Genomic DNA, 25,510 nt, shown 5'->3' on the forward strand with positions numbered 1-25,510 from the left:
TTAATAACCTTAAGAAAATTCTCATTTATTATAGGCAAAAGTTTCTCAAAGTTGTATTTGGAAAGAGAAAGAATAGGACTCGACTGAAATTATCAAACTCTTATGAAATTGATTACAGTGCAAAACGTGGGAAGGCGAGGTTTAATACCCTGCTATTTAAGTACTAGTTATACTATACATTCATCAAAACCTTGTTTTTTAAAAGATTTTATTTATTTATTTGAGAGAGAGAGCATGAGAGGAGAGAAAGTCAGAGGGAGAAGCAGACTTCCCATGCAGCTGGGAGCCCGATGCAGAACTCAATCCCAGGACTCCAGGATCATGACCTGAGCTGAAGGCAGTTGCTTTACCAACTGAGCCACCCAGGCTCTCCTCATCAAAATCCTTTATGTGAACAAGTTTTTCAAAGTGACTGATATGATGCCTTGTGAATTCTGCATTAACATAACAACAGAGTTAGCGCTTCCTAAGAATTTTGGGATTGATATGAAGGAATAACAATAAAAAATCATTTCAGCAAGAAAGTTATTTTGTTTTATTATAACAAAAGTAAACAAAATTAAGCCTTGAAATCCATTTGCTTTAAAAGATTCTGACTCTCTGTCATGGAGATATTTCCCAAATTCTCCTGGAAAACTGTTACCCAGACATCCGGGGGTTGGATTATAAGCCATTTGGTACAAGATCATAAAAACCTGTTCTAACCTCAGGCACCTGATGAAGCTTTGAATATTTAGAAGTTTCTAAGGTTTAAACATTAATTTCACCTTATCTCCTGAAGAGATTAAAGGACCTCTTATAATTTTGCTCAGAGAGATTTAAAGCTAACAAAAGCAATCTTAAGCTTAAGTAGATCAAGAAGCTGTAATTTTCTCTTTCCATACTGCTTGACTAGACACCTAACCTGTATTATAAAGAATATATATGTATAAAAGTTCTCTCCTCCCAAAATAAGTCCATCCAGAAGATAATGTAACATGATGTACATCTCATCAGCTGAAGCTGCCCACATATAGTAAAGAGAGTTCTGGAGTTACTCTAGTCAAAGGAAGTAAATTTTGGTAGATTTTAGAAAGATGATTTTTTTTTAAAGCTTTTATTTATTTATTTGACAGAGATCACAAGTATGTAGAGAGGAAGGCAGAGAGAGAGGGGGGAAGCAGGCTCCCCGCTAAGCAGTGAGCCCGATGTGGGGCTCCATCCCAGGACCCTAAGATCACGACCTGGGCCGAAGGCAGGGGCCTTAACCCACTGAGCCACCCAGGCGCCCCTAGAAAGACGATTTTGAAAGAAGATATCAATTGTTTTTCAAAAAAGAGATTAGAGTTTGCGATGGGATGATCACCTTCTGAAAGAAAGTTGGGTGACGAATCATGAGAGATATAAGATGAGAATATTTGTTTGGTAGTTCTTTGATACAGGATGCTTAAAATATCCAAATTCTTTAAAATCTAACTTGAAAGCAAATGAACTGATTTTTGATAACTTGTACCATTAGATCTATTGATAATGATGTTGATTTTAGAATAATCTTCCCAAGAGATGTCCTTTGAAGTACTGACTTTGCTGTATACATTTTTCTTTTCTGTTGAATGTCAGTTAGTAAATCAAGACCTTGGAAGATTCCTTATGGATTCATCTGGCTGGGAGGCCCTTCTTAAATATGTATTGTTGAATTGGTCTTTTCATAAACAGCATCCTGTTCCACTTGAGCACTATTTTATTTTGAGTGTGGCCATTAATGTACCTACATTTTATAGCTCTTTAATAAAAATAAAAGCCAATTAATTTAAGGACTCAGAAGAGAAGGAAAGTGAATTCTCCTACTTGCTGTGTAAAGTCAGGAAGTAACATTTAACACTGGAAATACACACAAGTATAAGTCAAGATCACCAAACCCAGCAATGGTATTAGAGTCCAGCAATGGAGAGGAGAAAAGGCTCATAGTGTAAGAAGATGGAACTTCTTGCACACATCAAACACAGATACATAAGAAAGCAAACTTATAGAGGAGAAACAGCAAAAAAGAAATTCTACTCAAATTTCAAATCTCAAGGCCCAGGCCATTTAAAATTCTTTGTCAACCTGCATTGACTCTGGGATTTAAAGAACAACAGACTGCCCTTCCAGATGAGGGACAACAGACTGAAACAGTTTATGAAAAACATGATCTAAAATGTTTTTGAATAGTCAGAACTAACTTCATTAATTCTTTAAAAATACATATTTCACAAATCCAATAACTTAAGAGCTACTTGCTTTCTATATTTCCACTCTCTGTGAAGCTGTGTTCCTTTATCAACCAACTTCAGGCTTTTATCACATAGTAAACCTTACATGAACCCACCTAACGTTTCCATGGGAACTGAAATCAATATGGCTTTCTTTTGATTAGAACATTATTTTATTTTTAAATAAATATTGGTAGCTTCAAAACTTTGGTCATGACTAAAAATTGGTTACAATTTAATATATATTAAAACTGCTCCTTTCAATTATGATAGTTAGAAAAACTTATCAGTTGTTATTTACCTATGTAGGTTAAGCATAATATTTGGCACACCCTAAATAAAATATTTGAACTTTTTAAATGAAATATGAAATTATAATTTATATTATCCAGGACAGTTTCTTAATTAACAAGAGATTCTATATCTTTGTGGGCATTTTTACATTTCTTTCAACTTTTAATTTGTTGTCCCCCTGCTGTGCGAAGTATTTTTCTTGCTGAGCTACACATACCAGAGGAATACCATCTTCCTTCTGAGTAAACATTAATTGATATTTCTAGTTTAAAGACCTCACGTGTATTTTTATAACTTTTGGCATAAGCAGAGACTACTGCAAGTTCCTGAGTAACTTCGAATTCCTTTAGCACAAGGCAGTTCCTGTCAGTAATAAACTTGTGGATACCATTAGAAAGGTGTGTTTTTTAGAAAACAAAGTAACTATAAGTGTATGAATTTATTAATCTGAGAGGAAAAGAAGACAGAATTAGAGGATATTTTGTCAAATAAAAAAATCAGGTTAAGCTATGGTAGTATGTGAGAAGGAAAAGAGACCATTTAGAAAAAGATTTCTTCACTGGTTGGTAAATTGTACTTGAATATAATTTTGATTTTTTTCTAAATTGTTAACAAAATTAGAAAGAAACACACATTTAAAAAGAACATTAATACAGCAAGGAGTTGTGTTGGGTGGTGAAAAATCTGAGAGCTCTGAGCACTGTAAGTAGGTCTCAGAGTATGTGACATGCCTCAGTGTTGAGTATCATTACACACACTTAAAATGACTAAGAAACTCTTAAAAGAAAGGAAGGAATAATAAGGAATAATTGTTTTATTTTACATAATTTAATTAATTAATTAATTTTATTATTAGTTGGTTTTAAGAGGTACCATTATCTAAAAGAGAATGCTAGTTGCCTATCCCAAAGTTTATTCTCATTTTAGAAACAGAATCTTGATTTTTAAATAATTAATTAATTATTTTTTTGGCTAGGCACATGACTAACTAAAAAGATTAGATTTTCTGTTCTTCCTTATAGCTAGACATAACCTTGGGATTAAGCTCTGATTAATGGGATACCAGCAGATGTGTCTTGTAGAAACCTCAATTTGGTAAAGCCTTCTTTATCCCAGTGTTGTGTTGATAAACTGACTTTCCAAAAAGAAAATCAAAAAGAATGATTTATAGTTTTTGCCAATATCTGTGGGGTATATACTTCCACCATGGCTGATTTCAAGTAACCAAAGACTATGGACTGAATTATGTTCCCTCTAACCCACAATTCCTATGTTGAAGCCCTAACCCCCCAAGGTGACTGTGCTTAGAGAAAAGACTTTTAATGAGATAATTAAAGTTAAACTGAAGTCAGAAGGTAGGGCCCTTATCTAATAGGACTGGTATCCTTTTAAGAAGAGAAAGAGACACCAGAAGTGCCATGCACTGAGAAAAGGCCATATGAAGACAGAGCAAGAAGGTAGCCAACTACAAGCCAAGGAGAGAAATCTTGCCAAAAACCAGCTTTTTGCCCCTTGATTTTAGGTTTTCAGTGTCCAGAAATGTAAGGAAAATAAATTTCTGTCCTTTAAGACACACAGTCTGTGGAATTTTGTTATGGCAGCCAGAGGAGACTAATACACGAGGTAATGTCACTGAATATGAAGTAGAGAAGAGATGCATAGAATTGACTTTTGCAATTGGAGATGGTGATAGAAAACCACTGCTTTATCAGGCTGCTCAAAATTTGGGAGTGATAGTAAGGGTCTTAGAAGCCACCTTCCTCCATGATGATTATGGCTATACCCTAAGGACTATGGAATGGTGACTAGAAATAATTCTGCTCTGGGACAATAGTGTGAAGCTGCCATACCAGTCCTCAATACCAGCCAGATTTAGTACACGAAGCTCTGGAGCTATGGCTATCGCACAAGAGAGTATTTATAGAAAGAAAACCACATTTTGAGTAATATGGCTGATTAAATCATGACCCAGATGATCAGAAATCAAATCATATGAGCAATTTTTCTACATCAGAAAGAGACTGGAAAGATGGAGGCCATCTTTTGAACGTGATATAAACGTAATGGGGAAGGATCCCTAGTATGTTTCCACTTTCATTTTAGATCTTTTCATCTTAATTTGGTATTCAAAGAAGTATAGAAAAAATTTTTTAGAGACTTAAATCAGTATAGACTCTCTCTCTCTCTCTTTTTTAAAAGATTTTATTTATTTATTTGACACAGAGTGTGTGTGAGAGAGAGAGAGAGAGAAAGCATACAAGCAGGGGAAGCAGCAGAGGGAGAGGGAGAAGAAGGCTCTCCACTGAATAGGGAACCCAATGTGGGGCTTGATGCCAGGACCCCAGGATCATGATCTGAGTCAAAGGCAGACACCTAACTGACTGAGCCACTCAGGTGCCCCTGTATAGACTTTTATTAGATAATGTGGGATAGTAATCAAGATCTTTCCTGCCCCTAGAAATAACCAATGAGTTAAGGGATTATATATGAGATACATAGAATTAAGAGCTTTCTTGAACATGATTCACCAAAGGTGAAAGGGGATGAACAAATTTGGTGGCTTTCATATCAAGAGATATAAACAGAGGACTGAGAGAAGATATGATGCAATATAAGGAGTACAATACTTAGAAAAATGATCCCCATAAATTTTTATTTTATTTTTATTTTTTAAAAGATTTTATTTATTTATTTGATAGACAGAGCTCACAAATAGGCAGAGAGGCAGGCAGAGAGAGAGGAGGAGGCAGGCTCCCTGAGGAGCAGAGAGCCTCGATCCCAGGACTCTGGGATCATGACCCGAGCTGAAGGCAGAGGCTTAACCCACTGAGCCACGCAGACGCCCCCCCCGCCATAAATTTTTAAATGGTTTATCATATCCTATCCAGAAGCTGAGGGTGAGGTATTCCAGAAAAGCCACTCCTTATGTTTAAAGGAATTACTTGAGGGAAAGATTAACCCTTTATTCCTCAGCTGGATATTTAAGGGTTGTCTTGTATCTTATCTCTCTTATTTCCAAATGTCTATAAGTATTTAAAATGTAATTAGAGAAGTAGTTTTATCAACAAGGAAGTTGAGGCACTATTGGGACTTATCTAAAGTTACCCAGTAAATGGTTCAAAACAGAATAAAAACAGCTCTTTGGCCACTAGTTAATTGTTTCCTTGGCTACACTAAAGATTCTGGACAAATCACTAGCCTTTAAAGAGCATGCTGGATACTCTCCTATTCCACAACTTGTGTAGAGAAAAAAGAACTCTGTTATACTCTGCTGTTCAGTGCTGTTCAAGGAACTTTCCAAGAGGATGGATATGTTCTAATGAAGCACTTAAAATATGGTTAGTGCAACTGAGAGAATTCATTTTAAGTTGCATTTAATTATAATAAAGTTTAAATAACTAGTGGTGGCTAGTGGCCACATTGGTCAGTGTACCTATAAAGCATAGTTTTCCACCTATGATTTGTGACCCACTAACATATCATGGTTATAGCTGAGTTGGTTTTGACTAGCACTGAAAAGAAATAGTTTCTATCTCTCTATTTATATTACCCATATGTTTTTGCATGTTTTTCACTTTTCCATTATAGTCCTTAACACATTAATAATAGTTATTTAAAATTCCCTGTATGGTAATTCCAACATCTGTGTCATATATAAGTCTGGCCTGATATTTGCTTTTTTCTTTAGACTGTGTTTTTTCTTGCTTTTGGGCGTGTCTTATAATTTCTTGTTGCAAACCAGACATGCAGTCTCAGGTAGAAGAACTGAAGTAGGTAGGCATGTAGTGAGAGAATTAATAATGATCTGGCTGAGAGAGGGGCCATATTTCATGTTTGCTGTAGCTGTAGATGCCAGAGGCTTCAAATTCCTCTATTATCCTTGTTTTTATCTTTCTTTTTGACCTTGGGCTTCCCTAACTACTCCTCCTCAGAAAGATTCTGCAGCTTGCAGTATTTCCAGCTGTAACCTTCTGCCATTATACTGAGACCCTTTTGTGGTGGTGGTCAGGTTGGGGTGGGGGGAAGCATTCTAATCATTTCGTGTCATTAAATCTTGGTCTTTAAGTGGGCTGGTATCGTTAGGCTATCACCTTCACAAGTGTTTCTCCTGTGGCATGAATTTCTTTTCTCACCCCAAGTGAGACAGAAAAGCTAGAGGGTGCTACAACAGGATAGATATCCTTCCCCAGTGGGGATAAGGCATTGGTAAAGTAGTTTCCCTGAAGAGTAGGCTGTTGCTATGGAGATTATACGGGGAGTATTTCACCATAATTATTTTTCCCCTATACTTGGCAGAGCCTCTAGAAGATCTTCCTTAGAGCTTCACTATGTGAACCTGGTAAGATTCCTCGAGGTGAGTCCCTCAAAATTAGGGACGTCTTCAGGAATTTCTTTTTTTTTTTTTTAATAATTTTTTTTATTTTTTATAAACATATATTTTTATCCCCAGGAGTACAGGTCTGTGAATCACCAGGTTTACACACTTCACAGCACTCACCAAAGCACACACCCTCCCCAATGTCCATAATCCCACCCCCTTCTCCCAAACCCCCTCCCCCCAGCAACCCTCAGTTTGTTTTGTGAGATTAAGAGTCACCTATGGTTTGTCTCCCTCCCAATCCCATCTTCTTTCATTTATTCTTCTCCTACCCACTTAAGCCCCCATGTTGCATCACCACTTCCTCATATCAGGGAGATCATATGATAGTTGTCTTTCTCTGCTTGACTTATTTCGCTAAGCATGATACGCTCTAGTTCTATCCATGTTGTCGCAAATGGCAAGATTTCATTTCTTTTGATGGCTGCATAGTATTCCATTGTGCATATATACCACATCTTCTTGATCCATTCATCTGTTGATGGACATCTCGATTCTTTCCATAGTTTGGCTATTGTGGACATTGCTGCTATAAACATTCGAGTACACGTGCCCCTTTGGATCACTACGTTTGTATCTTTAGGGTAAATACCCAATAGTGCAATTGCTGGGTCATAGGGCAGTTCTATTTTCAACATTTTGAGGAACCTCCATGCTGTTTTCCAGAGAGGTTGCACCAGCTTGCATTCCCACCAAAAGTGTAGGAGGGTTCCCCTTTCTCCACATCCTCGCCAGCATCTATCATTTCCTGACTTGTTGATTTTAGCCATTCTGACTGGTGTGAGGTGATATCTCATTGTGGTTTTGATTTGTATTTCCCTGATGCCGAGTGATATGGAGCACTTTTTCATGTGTCTGTTGGCCATCTGGATGTCTTCTTTGCGGAAATGTCTGTTCATGTCCTCTGCCCATTTCTCGATTGGATTATTTGTTCTTTGGGTGTTGAGTTTGCTAAGTTCTTTATAGATTCTGGACACTAGTCCTTTATCTGATATGCTGTTTGCAAATATCTTCTCCCATTCTGTCAGTTGTCTTTTGATTTTGTGAACTGTTTCCTTTGCTGTGCAAAAGCTTTTGATCTTGATGAAATCCCAATAGTTCATTTTTGCCCTTGCTTCCCTTGCCTTTTGCGTTGTTCCTAGGAAGATGTTGCTGCGGCTGAGGTCGAAGAGGTTGCTGCCTGTGTTCTCCTCAAGGATTTTGATGGATTCCTTTCTCACATTGAGGTCCTTCATCCATTTTGAGTCTATTTTCGTGTGTGGTGTAAGGAAATGGTCCAATTCATTTTTCTGCATGTGGCTGTCCAATTTTCCCAGCACCATTTATTGAAGAGGCTGTCTTTTTTCCATTGGACATTCTTTCCTGCTTTGTCGAAGATTAGTTGACCATAGAGTTGAGAGTCTATTTCTGGGCTCTCTATTCTATTCCATTGATCTATGGGTCTGTTTTTGTGCCAGTACCATGCTGTCTTGATGATGACAGCTTTGTAATAGAGCTTGAAGTCCGGGATTATGATGCCACCAACGTTGGCTTTCTTTTTCAATATCCCTTTAGCTATTCGAGGTCTTTTCTGGTTCCATATAAATTTTAGAATTATTTGTTCCATTTCTTTGAAAAAGATGGATGGTACTTTGATAGGAATTGCATTAAATGTGTAGATTGCTTTAGATAGCATAGACATTTTCACAATATTTATTTTTCCAATCCATGAGCATGGAACATTTTTCCATTTCTTTGTGTCTTCCTCAATTTCTTTCATGAGTACTTTATAGTTTTCTGAGTATAGATTCTGTGTCTCTTTGGTTAGGTTTATTCCTAGGTATCTTATGGTTTTGGGTGCAATTGTAAATGGGATTGACTCCTTAATTTCCCTTTCTTCTGTGTTGCTGTTGGTGTAGAGAAATGCAACTGATTTCTGTGCATTGATTTTATATCCTGACACTTTACTGAATTCCTGTATAAGTTCTAGCAGTTTTGGAGTGGAGTCTTTTGGGTTTTCCACATATAGTATCATATCATCTGCAAAGATTGATAATTTGACTTCTTCTTTGCCGATTTGGATGCCGTTAATTTCCTTTTGTTGTCTGATTGCTGAGGCTAGGACCTCTAGTACTATGTTGAATAGCAGTGGTAATAATGGACATCCCTGCCGTGTTCCTGACTTTAGCAGAAAAGCTTTCAGTTTTTCTCCATTGAGAATGATATTTGCGGTGGGTTTTTCATAGATGGCTTTGATGATATTGAGGTATGTGCCCTCTATCCCTACACTTTGAAGAGTTTTGATCAGGAAGGGATGCTGTACTTTGTCAAATGCTTTTTCAGCATCTATTGAGAGTATCATATGGTTCTTGTTCTTACTTTTATTGATGTGTTGTATCACACTGACTGATTTGCGGATGTTGAACCAACCTTGCAGCCCTGGAATAAATCCCACTTGGTCGTGGTGAATAATCTTTTTAATGTACTGTTGAATCCTATTGGCTAGTATTTTGTTGAGTATTTTCGCATCTGTGTTCATCAAGGATATTGGTCTATAGCTCTCTTTTTTGGTGGGATCCTTGTTTGGTTTTGGGATCAAGGTGATGCTGGCCTCATAAAATGAGTTTGGAAGTTTTCCTTCCATTTCTATTTTTTAGGAACAGTTTTAGGAGAATAGGAATTAGTTCTTCTTTAAATGTTTGGTAGAATTCCCCCGGGAAGCCGTCTGGCCCTGGGCTTTTGTTTGTTTGGGGATTTTTAATGACTGTTTCAATCTCCTTACTGGTTATGGATCTGTTCAGGCTTTCTATTTCTTCCTGGTTCAGTTGTGGTAGTTTATATGTTTCTAGGAATGCATCCATTTCTTCCAGATTGTCAAATTTATTGCCGTAGAGTTGCTCATAGTATGTTCTTATAATAGTTTGTATTTCTTTGGTGTTAGTTGTGATCTCTCCTCTTTCATTCATGATTTTATTTATTTGGGTCCTTTCTCTTTTCTTTTTGATAAGTCTGGCCAGGGGTTTATCAATTTTATTAATTCTTTCAAAGAACCAGCTCCTACTTTCGTTGATTTGTTCTATTGTTTTTTTGGTTTCTATTTCATTGATTTCTGCTCTGATCTTTATGATTTCTCTTCTCCTGCTAGGCTTAGGGTTTCTTTCTTGTTCTTTCTCCAGCTCCTTTAGGTGTAGGGTTAGATTGTGTACCTGAGACCTTTCTTGTTTCTTGAGAAAGGCTTGTACCGCTATATATTTTCCTCTCAGGACTGCCTTTGTTGTGTCCCACAGATTTTGAACCGTTGTATTTTCATTATCATTTGTTTCCATGATTTTTTTCAATTCTTCTTTAATTTCCCGGTTGACCCATTCATTCTTTAGAAGGATGTTGTTTAGTCTCCATGTATTTTGGTTCTTTTCAAACTTCCTTTTGTGGTTGGGTTCTAGCTTTAGAGCATTGTGGTCTGAAAATATGCAGGGAATGATCCCAAACTTTTGATACCGGTTGAGTCCTGATTTAGGACCGAGGATGTGATCTATTCTGGAGAATGTTCCATGTGCACTAGAGAAGAATGTGTATTCTGTTGCTTTGGGATGCAATGTTCTGAATATATCTGTGATGTCCATCTGGTCCAGTGTGTCGTTTAAGGCCTTTATTTCCTTGCTGATCTTTTGCTTGGATGATCTGTCCATTTCAGTGAGGGGAGTGTTAAAGTCCCCTACTATTATTGTATTATTGTTGATGTGTTTCTTTGATTTTGTTATTAATTGGTTTATATAGTTGGCTGCTCCCAAGTTGGGGGCATAGATATTTAAAATTGTTAAATCTTCTTGTTGGACAGACCCTTTGAGTATGATATGGTGTCCTTCCTCATCTCTTATTATAGTCTTTGGCTTAAAATCTAATTGATCTGATATAAGGATTGCCATTCCTGCTTTATTCTGATGTCCATTAGCATGGTAAATTCTTTTCCACCCCCTCACTTTAAATCTGGAGGTGTCTTCGGGCTTAAAATGAGTTTCTTGGAGGCAACATATAGATGGGTTTTGTTTTTTTATCCATTCTGATACCCTGTGTCTTTTGTCAGGGGCATTTAGTCCATTAACATTCAGGGTAACTATTGAGAGATATGAATTTAGTGCCATTGTATTGCCTGTATGTTGACTGTTACTGTATATGGTCTCTGTTCCTTTCTGATCTACCACTTGTAGGCTCTCTCTTTGCTTAGAGGACCCCTTTCAAGATTTCCTGTAGAGCTGGTTTGGTGTTTGCAAATTCTTTCAGTTGTTGTTTGTCCTGAAAGCTTTTAATCTCTCCTTCTATTTTCAATGATAGCCTAGCTGGATATAGTATTCTGGGCTGCATGTTTTTCTCATTTAGTGCTCTGAAAATATCATGCCAGCTCTTTCTGGCCTGCCAGGTCTCTGTGGATAAGTCAGCTGCCAATCTAATATTTTTACCATTGTATGTTACAGACTTCTTTTCCCGGGCTGCTTTCAGGATTTTCTCTTTGTCACTGAGACTTGTAAATTTTACTATTAGGTGATGGGGTGTGGGCCTATTCTTATTGATTTTGAGGGGCGTTCTCTGAACCTCCTGAATTTTGATGCTCGTTCCCTTTGCCATATTGGGGAAATTCTCCCTAATAATTCTCTCCAGTATACCTTCTGCTCCCCTCTCTCTTTCTTCTTCTTCTGGAATCCCAATTATTCTAATGTTGTTTCGTCTTATGGTGTCACTTATCTCTCGAATTCTCCCCTCGTGGTCCAGTAGCTGTTTGTCCCTCTTTTGCTCAGCTTCTTTATTCTCTGTCATTTGGTCTTCTATATCACTAATTCTTTCTTCTGCCTCATTTATCCTAGCAGTGAGAGCCTCCATTTTTGATTGCACCTCATTAATAGCTTTTTTTATTTCAACTTGGTTAGATTTTAGTTCTTTTATTTCTCCAGAAAGGGCTTTTATATCTCTCGAGAGGGTTTCTCTAATATCTTCCATGCCTTTTTCGAGCCCGGCTAGAACCTTGAGAATTGTCATTCTGAACTCTAGATCTGACATATTACCAATGTCTGTATTGATTAGGTCCCTAGCCTTCGGTACTGCCTCTTGTTCTTTTTTTTTGTGTTGAATTTTTCCGTCTTGTCATTTTGTCCAGAGAAGAGTATATGAAGGGGCAAGTAAAATATAAAAGGGTGGCAACAACCCCAGGAAAATATGCTTTAACCAAATTAGAAGAGGTCCCAAATTGTGAGGGGGGAGAAAGGGGATAAAAAGAGGTTCAAAAAGGAAGAAAGAAAGAAAAAAAAAAAGAAAAAAGAAAGAAAAAAAAAAAAGAAAAGAATTAAAAAAAAGAAAACACCTAAGAAAAATATAAAAAAGAAAAAATACATGTATTAGATAAACTAGTAAAAAGTAAAAAATCGTTACAAAAGAAAAAGGTAACAGTTAAAAAAAAAAAATTTTACCCGAAGGCGAGAAAAAAAACAAAAAATGAAAAAGAAAAAAATTAAATTAACCGCAAGACTAAAAAAAATCACGGAAAAAGCCATGAGTTCCGTGCTTTGCTTTCTCCTCCTCTAGAATTCTGCTGCTCTCCTTGGTATTGAAACCGCACTCTTTGGTAGGTGAACTTGGTCTCGGCTGGATTTCTTATTGATCTTCTGGGGGAGGGGCCTGTTGTAGTGATTCTCAAGTGTCTTTGCCCGAGGCGGAATTGCACCGCCCTTACCCGGGGCCGGGGTGAGTAATCCGCTTGGGTTTGCTTTCAGGAGCTTTTGTTCCCTGAGCGCTTTCCATAGAGTTCTGGAGGACGGAAATACAAATGGTGGCCTCCTGGTCTCCGGCCCAGAGGAGCCGAGAGCCCAGGGCCGCACTCCTCAGTGCGCGCTCAGAGAACTGCGCCCAGTTACTCCCGTCTGCCTGACCTCTGGCCCCGCTCCGAGCTCACCGAGCCTGCAACCGGTTCAAGGTCACCCAGAGCTGCGAGCTTACTGTCGGCTCTGTCTCTGTAGCCGGCTTTCCCGTTCCAATACCCGCAAGCTCTGTGACACTCAGACACCCCCGATCCTTCTGTGGCCCTGCAGGACCTGAGGCCACGCTGACCCCGTGTGGGCTTTGCCCCGGGTAGCCTCTGGAGCGATATCCCTCAGCGGAACAGACTTTTAAAAGTCCTGATTTTGTGCGCGGTTGCTCAGCCGCTTGCCGGGAGCCGGCCCCTCCCCCCGGGGTCTATCTTCCTCTCGCTTTGGATTCACTTCTCCGCCGGTCCTACCTTTCAGAAAGTGGTTGTTTTTCTGTTTCCAGAATTGCTGTTCTTCTTCTCTTCGATCTGCCGATGGATTTTCCAGGAATTTCTTACTCTTGAGCTAGTTCACACTCTACCCTTAGTAATTGATCAAAATTACCATTTAAGTGTGCCTATCACTTTATGGCACCAGTGACTTCTGCTCCAGCCAAGCAGATCTTAGATGTCACTCTTCTGATTCACTTTCCTTTCAATATTCTGGGATGGTGGTTTGCCCACAACCTTAGTTCTCTGAGGAGCTCAGAAAAAGTCACTGATTTTCAGTTTGTTTAGCTTTTTCTTGTTGTATAGGACTGACAACTTCCAAGTTCTTTACTTATCAAGGCTAAAATTGTTACTCTCATGACAACTTTTTAAACCTTTGCTTTAACTGTTATTTCTGAGTATGTACTGAGTTATAATGTAAAATGTAGCTCCTGCTAAGGTTACAAAAATGTTAAGGAACAGTAGTGTGAGGCAGAAAAAATAAGACTCTGGGGCCACTTCTGTGGAGGCATGTCCCACACACTTTCATGGTACCATCCTATATATTCCAACACCTGGTAAGAAAATTCTCATTAATTTCCAGAATATATTCACTGAAAATAAGAGCAGGAAGGGTTAAATAACATAACTGGTAAACAGTGGTTTATTTATTTTTTACTACAAATGTGCTATTCAATCACATAGCATATGGCCTGGCATATCTTGAAAGATATAGACTATTAGTTTTCTGCTTTTCTGAAAAACATTTGAATTTTGACATAATTTGTTCTTTGTATTGCTTTTAGCTACAGGTAAGCTGAACATATAATCTTAATGTGAATAATTTTACTTGACACTTTGATTTGCTATTTGGGAAATATTATCTAAGTACTTCTTAATTTGCAATATTGATTTTTCTGTACCAATTTTAGTCTAACTAGATTTAGTTTAAACTTGAAAACTTATTAGTTAGAAATTAATGTTCATTAAATCATTTTAAAATGTGGCACAAGTAAATAAGGGGCTTTGGGAAGAAAAAGAAAAGAGACAAAGTTCTTTTTCATCTTGCTTCTGCATATCCTTGCCCATAAACAGGGAACAGTGTCTGAAATGTTTGTAAGTGCCTTGTATACAGTCCTTTCCTTTCTATAACTCAACTCTGACCTAATCTGTGCAAGGAAATCCATAGAGGAAATGAATGCTTTTCATAACACAATAGAAATGCTTATAAATGTCTGTAAATGGTCTTCATAATAGCTACCTTCCAAAAGAAAAAAAAGAAAAAGTTCAGGATGAATTTCACATCGTGTTTAATTTTAAATGTTTTTATACATGTATAGATTCATAATAATATTGTGTACTTTTGAGTGCCTGAGTGGCTCAGTCGTTAAGCATCTGCCTTCAGTTCAGGTCATGATCCCAGGGTCTTGGACTTGAGTCCTGAATTGGGCTCCCTGCTCAGTGGGGAGACTGCTTCTCTCTTCACTCCCCCTGCTTATATTCCCACTCTTGCTGTCTCTCTTAAATAAATAAATAAATAATGGAGGTTCCTCAAAATGTTGAAAATAGAACTGCCCTATGACCCAGCAATGCACTATTGGGTATTTACCCTAAAGATACAAACGTAGTGATCCAAAGGGGCACGTGCATCCGAATGTTTATAGCAGCAATGTCCACAATAGCCAAACTATGGAAAGAACCTAGATGTCCATCAACAGATGAATGGATAAAGAAGATGTGGTATACATACACAATGGAATACTATGCAGCCATCAAAAGAAATGAAATCTTGCCATTTGCGACAACATGGATGGAACTAAAGTGTATCATGCTTAGCGAAATAAGTCAAGCGGAGAAAGACAACTATCATATGATCTCCCTGATATGAGGAAGTGGTGATTCAACATGGGGGCTTAAGTGGGTAGGAGAAGAATAAATGAAACAAGATGGGATTGGGAGGAACACAAAACATAGGTGACTCTTAATCTCACAAAACAAACTGAGGGTTGCTGGGGGGAGGATGGTTGGGAGAAGGGGGATGGGGTTATGGACCCTGGGGAAGATATGTGCTTTGGTGAGTGCTGTGAAGTGTGTAAACCGGGCGATTCACACACCTAAATAAATAAATAAATAAATAAATAAATAAAATCTTAAAAAAAAAAGATTGTGTATTTTTTTTGGTAAAAAATTTTTACAAATTTCACATTTAAGAAGTATCACAAAGTAATTTTATTCTCTGATTATTAAATGATATTATAATTTCAAAAACCAAGCAGTCCTACATTTATATCAAAACATTCAGAAATTAACATAGTAGACTGTGATTTTAGTACAATTATTGTGGCAGGTGTGGCTATTCTATCTGGAATTTTAAATCTGCTACACTATCATGCTGCAAGCAAAGGGGGATAATAAAATGATTAACCTCATAAATTAAATAAGGAAAAGAGGGAAATTGTATATAGAAATGGTACCATGATGATAAATAGTGAAAAAGAATTATGATTTCCAAAGCATCCAAATTCACAAGCTTGGCAAAAAGAAAAAAGGAAAAAAAAGAAGAAAGAAAAAAAAAGGAAACGATAACATTCATGAACAAAAATCCAAATGTTCATTAATCCTATTAGAATAAAGCATATAGTTTTAGTTCCATATTTAATCACTGATGTATATTAAAGGGCTCTCTGCTGACATATTTAAAACGATGTGCTATTGCAGGCAGTCATTTCACCACATGGTCCACAAGCTAATTTCTCATAATTTACACATTCATACTTTTGGGAATCCAGATTACTAATAACCACCTTGGGTATGTGAAAGCTACACACAGGAAACACCTGCAGAACAATCTTAGTTTCTGTAAGGAAGTGAAACCATTTATCATAAATTTATTGAAAGAAACTCAGGATGATGTTTTATATTTATTAATGCATAAAAAACTTTCTTACCTAAAGCTTTCATACACCAGATTGTCTTATTCCAATGGGTTGGCTGTGTCCTAATGTGTTTACTATTTGTTGTAAATTCAACCTCCACAGTATCACCAATGACTTCATCTCTCAAAATAATAAATATTTCACCAGGATTCTGTAAGATAAAAAATATTACCCAATTAGGGTCTTGAAAAGGTTTACCTTAACCAACAGAACACATTATATTTATTAATGACAGAATCTGTGCATGATGATTGTCTTCCACCATGTCCATATTTTCTATTATATTCAAAAATAAAATACATAAATGTGATTCTCACTACATTTTAACTTTATCAACTTGGTGTCTATTTTGTCTTCATTCCCATCTTTGGCAACTGAAAAAACAGTGAGGACACAGTTGTTCTCTTTTTGTCTTGAGCCTTCCCCGTTCTTTAGGCTCCCTTCTCTCAGGGTAATAAGCATCACTTCACAGACCTATTCTGCAACCAAATCCTTTTTTTCCTAAAATCTGTTTTCCTTCACTCTTCTAGAACTTGGTACATTTATCCATAAATGAGAGGGTTGAATAAGTTTAGCTCTAGGATCTCTTAATATTTTATTTTATTTATTTATTTTAAAAGATTTTATTTATTTATTTGTCAGAGAGAGAGCACAAGCAGGCAGAGTGGCAGGCAGAGGCAGAGAGAGAAGCAGGCTCCCTGCTGGACAAGGAACCAGATGCGGGACTCGATCCCAGGACCTCGGGATCATGACCTGAGCTGAAGGCAGCGGCCCAACCAACTGAGCCATCCAGGCGTCCCCATCTCTTAAAATTTTAGATACGAGTTTTAATGTGCAATATTTTAAACATCCAAAAGTTTTAAATTTTACCTAATAGAGGTTCTCTGGTTACTCTTTATTTGTGATGAGTATCTGTGAGAGTTACTGAGTTGATAAAGGTTATAAATCTAAAAGTATCAAGATTTTATTGAAGTCAAAAAGCTAAATCTCTGTACATAAGGCAAAAAAGTTTTTTGAAAACTCTTTTGGAAAAAAATCCAGAAAAAATAATTAGGGATAAAAATATTGACATTAATACAGATATTATTCCTTCTTTTTGAAGGAATAAATATTTGTTAAGCATCTATGTTATACTAGGAATTATTTGAAGCACTTTTAATAGAAGGATATTTCCTTTAATCCTAATCAAAATATACACACACTGAAGCAAAAATGGAAGGCTATTAGTTTTCTCTTTTAAGAATAGGGTAGCTAATACAGAGAGTTACATTCCGAGGATTAATCAGAACTATCTATATCAAAATCTATACTCTACATTGTGCTGTTTAACCCTTCAAAATGACCAAAATGAAAATACCATTTTTATGTTTATCTCCGATAGCACCTTCAAAGTCAAACTAAATTTCAGTCTCTCACAAAATAAACAGAAACCTCATTTATATCCTCTTACAAAACTGTGTTTACCCAAGAGTCATTAACTTCAAAGTTCTCTTATTTAAAAGCTATCTCTCTAAGCATAAATCACTTACAGATAAAACTTACATCTTTAATGCTCTGTACCAAAGTGTCTCTATGAATACGTTGATGTCGCAAAACTGGTTCAGCTGACACACTTCCACTTCAGGAATTTTTCCACCAGAGTCTAGTGCTCCCAAATATTTGTCTGAAGGATATTTTAAACTAAATTTCTCATCAATTACATTGCCAATGGAGGAAAGATGCCACTATTCCAGCTAACACACATTCCCACGTGTCAATAATGTCTCCCTGTTTCTTTCCCTGTGCCTCACCAAGACACTGCTTCGTGTAATCCCTGAGGTCAGGGATGTGAGCCCCTCTAGTTCCTCACATCTGATACCTCCTCTTCACAGGACCTCATGTTTAGCTCAATTTTTTAAGTTCCTTTATTGCTCACATCTGTCACCTTATTCCAAATCTTTAATGACTTCCTATTGACTTTGGCCCAGATCCCCAAGATCCTCTGCTTCAAAGTTCTTCAGAGCTCTCTTTCATAGGTTCGCCATGTCTTGTTTTACTTTGACCCATCCCCTCCCAAACTTAGTAAGCCTAAGCAACCTCTCTCAATGTTTTATTCACCTAACTCATTCTCATTCAGAAAGGCTCACACAGGCTGCTTCTTATGCATCAGATTCCCACCTTAATAAAGGGCAGGACTCCACCTTTCAACCATTTCCAAATGACAGTTTTAAATAAAAGACAAGCATACTGACCACCCCAAATGAGGCACTGACATCTGCATTTGTACCCAGGGCCAGCTTCATGGGTGTATGACCTGTGCAGTTACACAGGCCCTCTACTTAGAAGGCCCTGCACTTGGTTTAATGTTCTGTTGTCATCACTGCCTTAAAGTGCTTATTAATTTGAACAAGGGCCTCTACATTTTCATTTTGCACCAGGTCTATTTGTACATAATGTTGGCATGCCATTTACTTCCTACTCTCCCTCCATCTCTCTACACTTATCCTCTCTGTCAAGGTCTGACTCGGGTTTCATAAGCTCCATAAATCCTCCCTAAACTTCAGCCCATAATAACTTTCTTTTTTCTTTTTTAAGATTTTATTTATTTATTTGACAGACAGAGATCACAAGTAGGCAGAGAGGCAGGCAGAGAGAGGTGGGGGTAGGGATGAGCAGAGAGCCCAATGTGGGGCTTGATCCCAGGACCCTGAGATCATGATCCGGGCTGAAGGCAGAGGCTTTAACCTACTGAGCCACCCAGGCGCCCCCCATAATAACTTTCAAAGGAATTATGGAACATTTCACACCCATATTCCTCTTTCCTAAGTCACGCCCTCTGCTCTTAATTAGTTATTTGTGTCTTTGTCTTGGCTTCCTAGCTAGATTTTCAAATCCTGAAGTATTTTTTAATTTTTTCCATATCTTTGTGGCATCTTGCAAGAATTTTATACATAGGAGACAATCTGTACATATTTTTAAAATTTAGATGGAATAAGCCTGTTAAAACACGACATTTTAAAACTCAACATGCCCAACTCTACTCCTTACACACCTCAGGACTCTCAGCTTCATCTGTTTCCTGCACCTCCACAGAGGAAGTGGCCTGCTCTAGGAAGGAAGGCCTGCATTATCCAGCCTTGTCCTTAACTATTATGAACATGTTAATTAAAAATATAATTGTGTGGGTACACTTAATTCAATAGAGAAAGTACTAGACACTCAAATAATCATAAATTTGGTTTTATCAGTTATGAAGCTACTATTTTGCTCTCAATCTTTCTGACTCATCTGTTTATCCCTTATTTGATTCTAAATATTCAGAGACAGAAAGAATTCTGATAATCATCACTTCCAAAGTCTGAAGTTTTGTGACATTGGTCACAAAGCTTGAGACCTAAACAAAAGAATTAGAACTTGGTCTATAATATGACATACAAATGGTGAAGTTTCTGGTTCTGCTAGGGTTGTTGTCTTTAGGCTTTAAGGATATATTATATGCAGGCAACAAAGGCTTTTTATCCCAGTGGATCATCATGACTTTTGTGCACAGACCAATGGCTCTTTCCATGTATCCATGCCTACTTTAATAGGCATGAGGTTAGCAATCATAGTTCCATGGGTTTTATTAAGCCAGAACTGTACAGGTTCCTACAGCTCACCTCTATCTGACCCATCACAGCACAGTGAGGATTAGGTTCTGGCAATTGTTCCAAATTTGGCTGTTAATTCTCACCTCCAGGATTACCTAGAAAGCTCTTAGAACTGCCAATATACAGGCCATAACCCACAGTGTTTATATCTGAATCCTTGGGGATAGGATTCAGGCATTTTTTATATATATATTTTATATATAGATAATTTCTTTGAGAGAGAGACTGAGAGAGAGAGCACAAGCATGGGAAGCAGCAGGCAGAGGGAGAGGGAGAAGCAGGCTCTCCACTGAGCAAAGAGTCTAACATGTGATTCGATCCCAGGACCCTGGGATCATGACCTGAAATGAAGGCAGCCGCTTAACAGACTGAGACATCCAGGTGCCTCCAGGCATTATCTTGCTTAAACCTCCCCTAATTGACCCTATATACAGCTTAGTTTGAGAGTCACTTGGTTAAAGGGAAAAGATGTCTTTCAGTCACTCTAAAACCTTACCACCAAAGTGGTAGCCCTTTACAACACAGACATTTTAGGCACTGATACACACAATAATCTTTTGCAGCTTTTCCTGTATTTTTCAGTGAAGCCAAAGTATCAGATTTTAAGTTAAGGTTGGTTACCAAGATGGCCAAACTGTGGAAAGAGCCAGGATGCCCTTCAACAGACAAACGGATAAGGAAGATATAGTCCATATATACAATGGAATATTACGCCTCTATCAGAAAGGATGAATATCCAACTTTTGTATCAATATGGATGGGACTGGAGGAGATTACGCTGAGTGAAATAAGTCAGGCAGAGAGATTATCATATGGTTCCACTTACTTGCGGAGCATAAGATATAACATGGAGGACATTAGGAGAAGGAAAGGAAAGTGAACTGGGGGAAATTGGAGGGGGAGACAAAGCATGAGAGACTGTGGTCTCTGAGAAACAAACTGAGGGTATTGGGGGGGATGGGGGATGGGGGAATAGGTGAGGTGCTAGGCATTAAGAAGGGCATGTATTGCATGGAGTACTGGGTGTGGTGCATAAACAATGAATCTTGGAAAACTGAAAAATAAAATAAAATAAAATAAAAAAAGAAGTAGTTTGTGATTTGGTATGAGAAATCAGTGGGCAGTGGTGTTAGTTTCTTGTATATTATTTTAAACTGTCTCAGGGCCAAGGAACAAATGGGTAGGAGGTAATATCTGAAGGTCCCATGATTTTTCCATGGGTCCTTCAGAATCACACCCCTGCATATAGTCTAAGGGTTTCTCTAGATTTGTTGGCTACATAATCAGGTGTGCACTATGGGTTTGGAGACTCACATTACAGTAGTAGCTACAGAGATCTGTCAAGGAACAGGTCAAATAAAATGAATGCCTTTTGTAGGGAATATGCCATGTTCTAGGATTCAGATACAAAGACAATTCAATGAAATTAATATAGATCCAAATGTTGAAAAAGTCCCTAAAAAGGCCTTTCAAGGTTAAACTATAATTTCGAGAATTAAATTTGCTCAAGAAGTCAACAAGTGACTGGACTGGTTTTCAAACTGTTTCAGTCTTACCATCAGAAAAAGCAGCAGTGGGAGAATAACATAAAAATAAAGACATATCAGTTAATTAAACTCAAGGAAGTAAAAGATTCTGGGGGGCAGGAGGAAAACTGATATTGCAATAGCCAGATTCCTATCAAAAGGAAGAGGAAATGACAGATGGCAGACCTGCCTATACAGATAAAATAAAGAAAAGAAGTTCACTCCTAACTGCTTCTAAGGATGGTGTTCTTGAAGAGGAAATAATGAAGCCATTACTGCACCTGTGACCAGGGCCTGGAGAAAAAACAAAAGAGGGAGGAGGCATCAGGAAGTAAGCTACTGTACTTCCAATAGGGCCCACTGAAGAAAACATTTAGAGGATCTTAAAGCTACAGGTAACATCCATAAAAAAGAGCAATTAGGTTCTCTGCTTGAGTATTTTGCAGTTCTAAAAAGTGATTATATAACAGTCGGTGGATATCAGAGAAGCCTCTGAAGGGGTACTGAATTCTTGATGCCATTATTAGGTGATTTGAAGGTAACCTATTATTTAGCCTTGGCATATTGACATTTCAGACCAGAGAAGTCATTGTTGTGGGGATTATCCTAGTAAGATAGGATGTTGAACACTATCTGTACCTTCTACCCACTAGATGCCAGTAGCAATCCCCCACTTATGACAACCAAAACTGTCTACAGGCTTTGCCAAATACCTTCTCGGGGAAGGAGGACAAAATTACTCCCAGATGAGAACTACCACTCTGAGGGAATTTGCCAAAGAAATTATAGAAGTTAGGACTTTGTTAATTATGGCCATTCTAACTGGTGTAATCTCAATTACACCAATTACATTTCAATGAGGTTTTGATCTGACTCTCCCTGATGGCTAATAATGATGAACATTTTTTCATGTGTCTGTTAGCCATTTGTATGTCTTCATTGGAGAAGTGTCTGTTCATGTCTTCTGCCCATTTTTTGACATGATTATCTGTTTTTTGACTGTTGAGTTTGAAGAGTTCTTTATAGATCTTGGATATTAGCCCTTTGTCTGTAGTGTCATTTGCGAATACCTTCTCCCATTCTGTGGGTTGCCTTGACTTTGTAGTAATAGACAGCACAGAGAAGCTGGTAAATAGAGCAGGTTCAGTTCTGGTTTAGATGTTATTCCAGAGGAAGAATGCCCCCCAGGTGGATTTCTTATTGGGACATAAAGTTGGAACAGACTCATTTTTACATGAATGTGTTTGGCAGGCCTAGAACTCATTGACTTCCTATTTCTCGTGATCAATTACTACACAAGACAAAATCAAAAAGAATGTGCTAGAAAAACAAATGTGCTGGCTCATAATAATAAAAAATGAAGACATTAAAACATAGCAAAGAATGCTAATCCTAGAAAAAGTAAAAGAAGAGGTCAAATTAAGTAGCAGATTTAAGCTGTTAAGACTTATCCAGGTAGTTCTCAAAGAGACAGAGAGTAACTTACATAAAAAGAACATCTGAGGCATATCTTCACTAGTACATGAAAAACAATGTTGAAGAAAATATATTTCCTCTGCTTTTAAAGTGGCACAACATTATCCAGACCTAGGAAATCCAAAATTCATGTAAAGGATCGAGGCTGGGAAAGATGAATAGGTGGAAGGATCAACACTTCCATGCTCCTGGGTCAAAAGCAGTAGCAACATTACCTGCTACCCCAGGTCATGTCGATTCTTCAGAACAGATTAGGGAACAGGGAGGGAACTTCTCTAAGAGGCAGATCCAGATCCAAGCAATTTTATAGCAAGAGGCAGATTAACTCCCCCTTAGTCAGAGAGAATGAAAGTCATGTCACTATATAGAACTCCTGCCCAGCTCAGTGCTAGCATGATGTCAACATAAAACTGTAAGGGAACTCGCTAGATTTTGAAGGTGCTGGGTGTAGAAGAGGCATGTATCATCTAAGACCTGATGACTGGCAAAGTTAGTATGCTAAATGTCTAGATTTTGTAAGACATGGCTAAGTCTCAAGTCTCACCTATGGGGAGGCAAGGTCCTATTCTTCAGTGATCTTTACTCACCCATTAATTGGAATAGGCCTCAGAAATGAGTAAGCTCATGGGTTTTGCTTTCAGACAGCTGACATAGACTGAAAGTTATCCTGGAAAATCTGAAAAATGATTTTCACTCATTTGGATACAAATGATTTTTCCTTTGGTACTTAGCCATTGTTACACGGACTCGGAGTGCACTAAGATTTAGGTTCTGGGAACACAAGATTTTGACTGGGATAACTATTTTTCATCCAGGGATCAGTTTATTTTGACTTTTTTAGTGCATGTGGCTGACACTAAAATAATCTTGAATGACCTTCCAACTCTTAAAAAGTGGGGTAGTTAAGAGAGATGTGAAATTGAAATAATTTAACTTCCAAGGGTTTGAAAGAATTGTATCCATGTCAATAGAAGACAGCCCATGATTCTGCTATTAAAAGAATCCTAATCCTACCCAACAAACTGAGTGAGTTGTCTCAGCCTGAAGGATAGTGGGGTTTAATTTTTACACTTCAATTTCTTGGCAAATTTAATAGTGGGGGAAGGTTTTATATTCTTCCAAATTCACTGTTGTAGGTTTTGTTCAGAGCAGCTATGCAGACTCATTGCAGAGTTCTTGGTGAGTAATGTTTAGTTACAGAAGGTTCCCCCCCCTTTTTTGTTGATTTTATGTACTTGAGAATAATTCTCATTTCCTGTTGATTACAGTTTTTTTCTATTTATTTCTGTCTCTTCCATTGTTTCTGACTCAATAGGAGCCACCAGTTCTGACTGCTTACCCTGCCCTCCCTCACATTTTTTAGGCCTGTAAGTTGTAATTTTCCTCAGCCTGTTCACCTGTGTTGGTTCCTGGAAACCAGACCAGTTTAGTTTCTTAGAGTCTCTAAGGTAGCATCGAAGAAGTTCTCTCTCCAGAATTGAGCATTATTAAACATAATAGCTTAAAACAATGATTCTTCTGCTTAAGCTGGGAAGGAATTAAACCTTGCCCAACTGCCTAGGACTCCTGGTTCCAGCAAAATCAGGAGAGTGTCTTCCCAAAGACACCTCCTAGACAAATACAGCCCCTGTCACCTGTGGCATAAATCCACTGGGTTCTCCCAGAAGGACCCTTTCATACAACTTCAAAGGCTCTCCTGTATCTTTGGCTTGTTCTACTGAAGAACACCACAGAGTCATACTGATACTAAAGATCAGTATCTTTCTATTGCCTGGAGATTATGTAGACCCAGTATCAGGTCAAGTTCTACCAGTATGTTTATTTTAGTAGTTTATTCCAGTGAAGACTTAGGAGGAAGACATGCATTCATATAGTCCTTCTCAGAAATCCACACTCCATCCCCCGCTGCATTACCCTTTTATTCCTGAAAGGACCATCTCTTCTAGATCTTATATTTCCACTTAATAATGTAGGCCTTTAATACATGTTTAAGACTTGAAAAACCAGTGATCCTAGAATATGAGTATTTTCCAGTTCTATTCAAGAATGTGTTTCCATTATAAAAATAAAATCCTTGATCTGGTTAATATGAATCCAACTTTTTTAAAAAGTGGCTTGATACATATATATAGTAATTATATATCTTTTGGCAACATGTCAAATAACACCTGATAAAATTAGCCTTTCATATATTCTCTAATATTAAATTATTTGACAAATATTTATCAAATGTCTACTAGTTACCAGATACTTCTCTGGATTCTGTGGACATAGACATGAACAAAGTAAAAAAAAAAGTGTCCAGCTATGTTAGAGCTTACATTCTAGTGAATTGCAGTATTTATGAAAACAATAGAGTCAGCCACTTAAATAACAAGGTATCTTACTCACCTCACATGGAATTTCAGCAGGAAGCACCATTGCCAGGGGTATGGTGTCTCTTGAAGCTTTTGATAATTCTTCAATTTCCTTTCTCTTACTTATTTCCCCCACATGTTTCACTTCTAGGACTGTTGGAATGTTGACCTCAAGGTAGTCTTCAGAATCTAGAGAAAAATTCATGAATTCATGATTATATATATCATGATTATATATATCATTATATATATCATGATTATAACATAGTTAAGGTTATATTATTTCCACCATTGTTATAAAGACTAACTGCTAAATAGTTAATATAATATATAGGACAATAGAACTGAGTTTAAGATACTGAATGTTAATAATTAAAATAATGCTTCACAATTTAACTAGTATTATAACCTTAGTGAGTAAACTATACCAACTATATATATT

General features: G+C 37.5%; 1 protein-coding gene across 3 annotated transcripts in view; it reads right to left on the minus strand.

Annotated features, from left to right (window-relative positions):
• Nucleotides 1-25,510, minus strand: part of BANK1 (B cell scaffold protein with ankyrin repeats 1) — a 307,483-nt gene that overhangs the window by 204,712 nt on the left and 77,261 nt on the right. For all 3 annotated transcript variants that reach the window (XR_009353027.1, XM_059172136.1, XM_059172125.1), the window contains exons 3-4: nucleotides 25,103-25,257; nucleotides 16,093-16,231 (exon numbers count right to left, since the gene is read on the minus strand). Coding sequence is in view for 2 of the 3 variants with exons in the window: in XM_059172136.1 (XP_059028119.1) it covers nucleotides 16,093-16,231; nucleotides 25,103-25,257 (294 nt within the window). In the remaining variant the exon portion in view is untranslated. The remainder of the gene's footprint in view (nucleotides 1-16,092; nucleotides 16,232-25,102; nucleotides 25,258-25,510) is intronic.

Source organism: Mustela lutreola, chromosome 1 (assembly GCF_030435805.1).
Source record: "Mustela lutreola isolate mMusLut2 chromosome 1, mMusLut2.pri, whole genome shotgun sequence".
In the NCBI taxonomy this organism is placed as follows: domain Eukaryota; kingdom Metazoa; phylum Chordata; class Mammalia; order Carnivora; family Mustelidae; genus Mustela; species Mustela lutreola.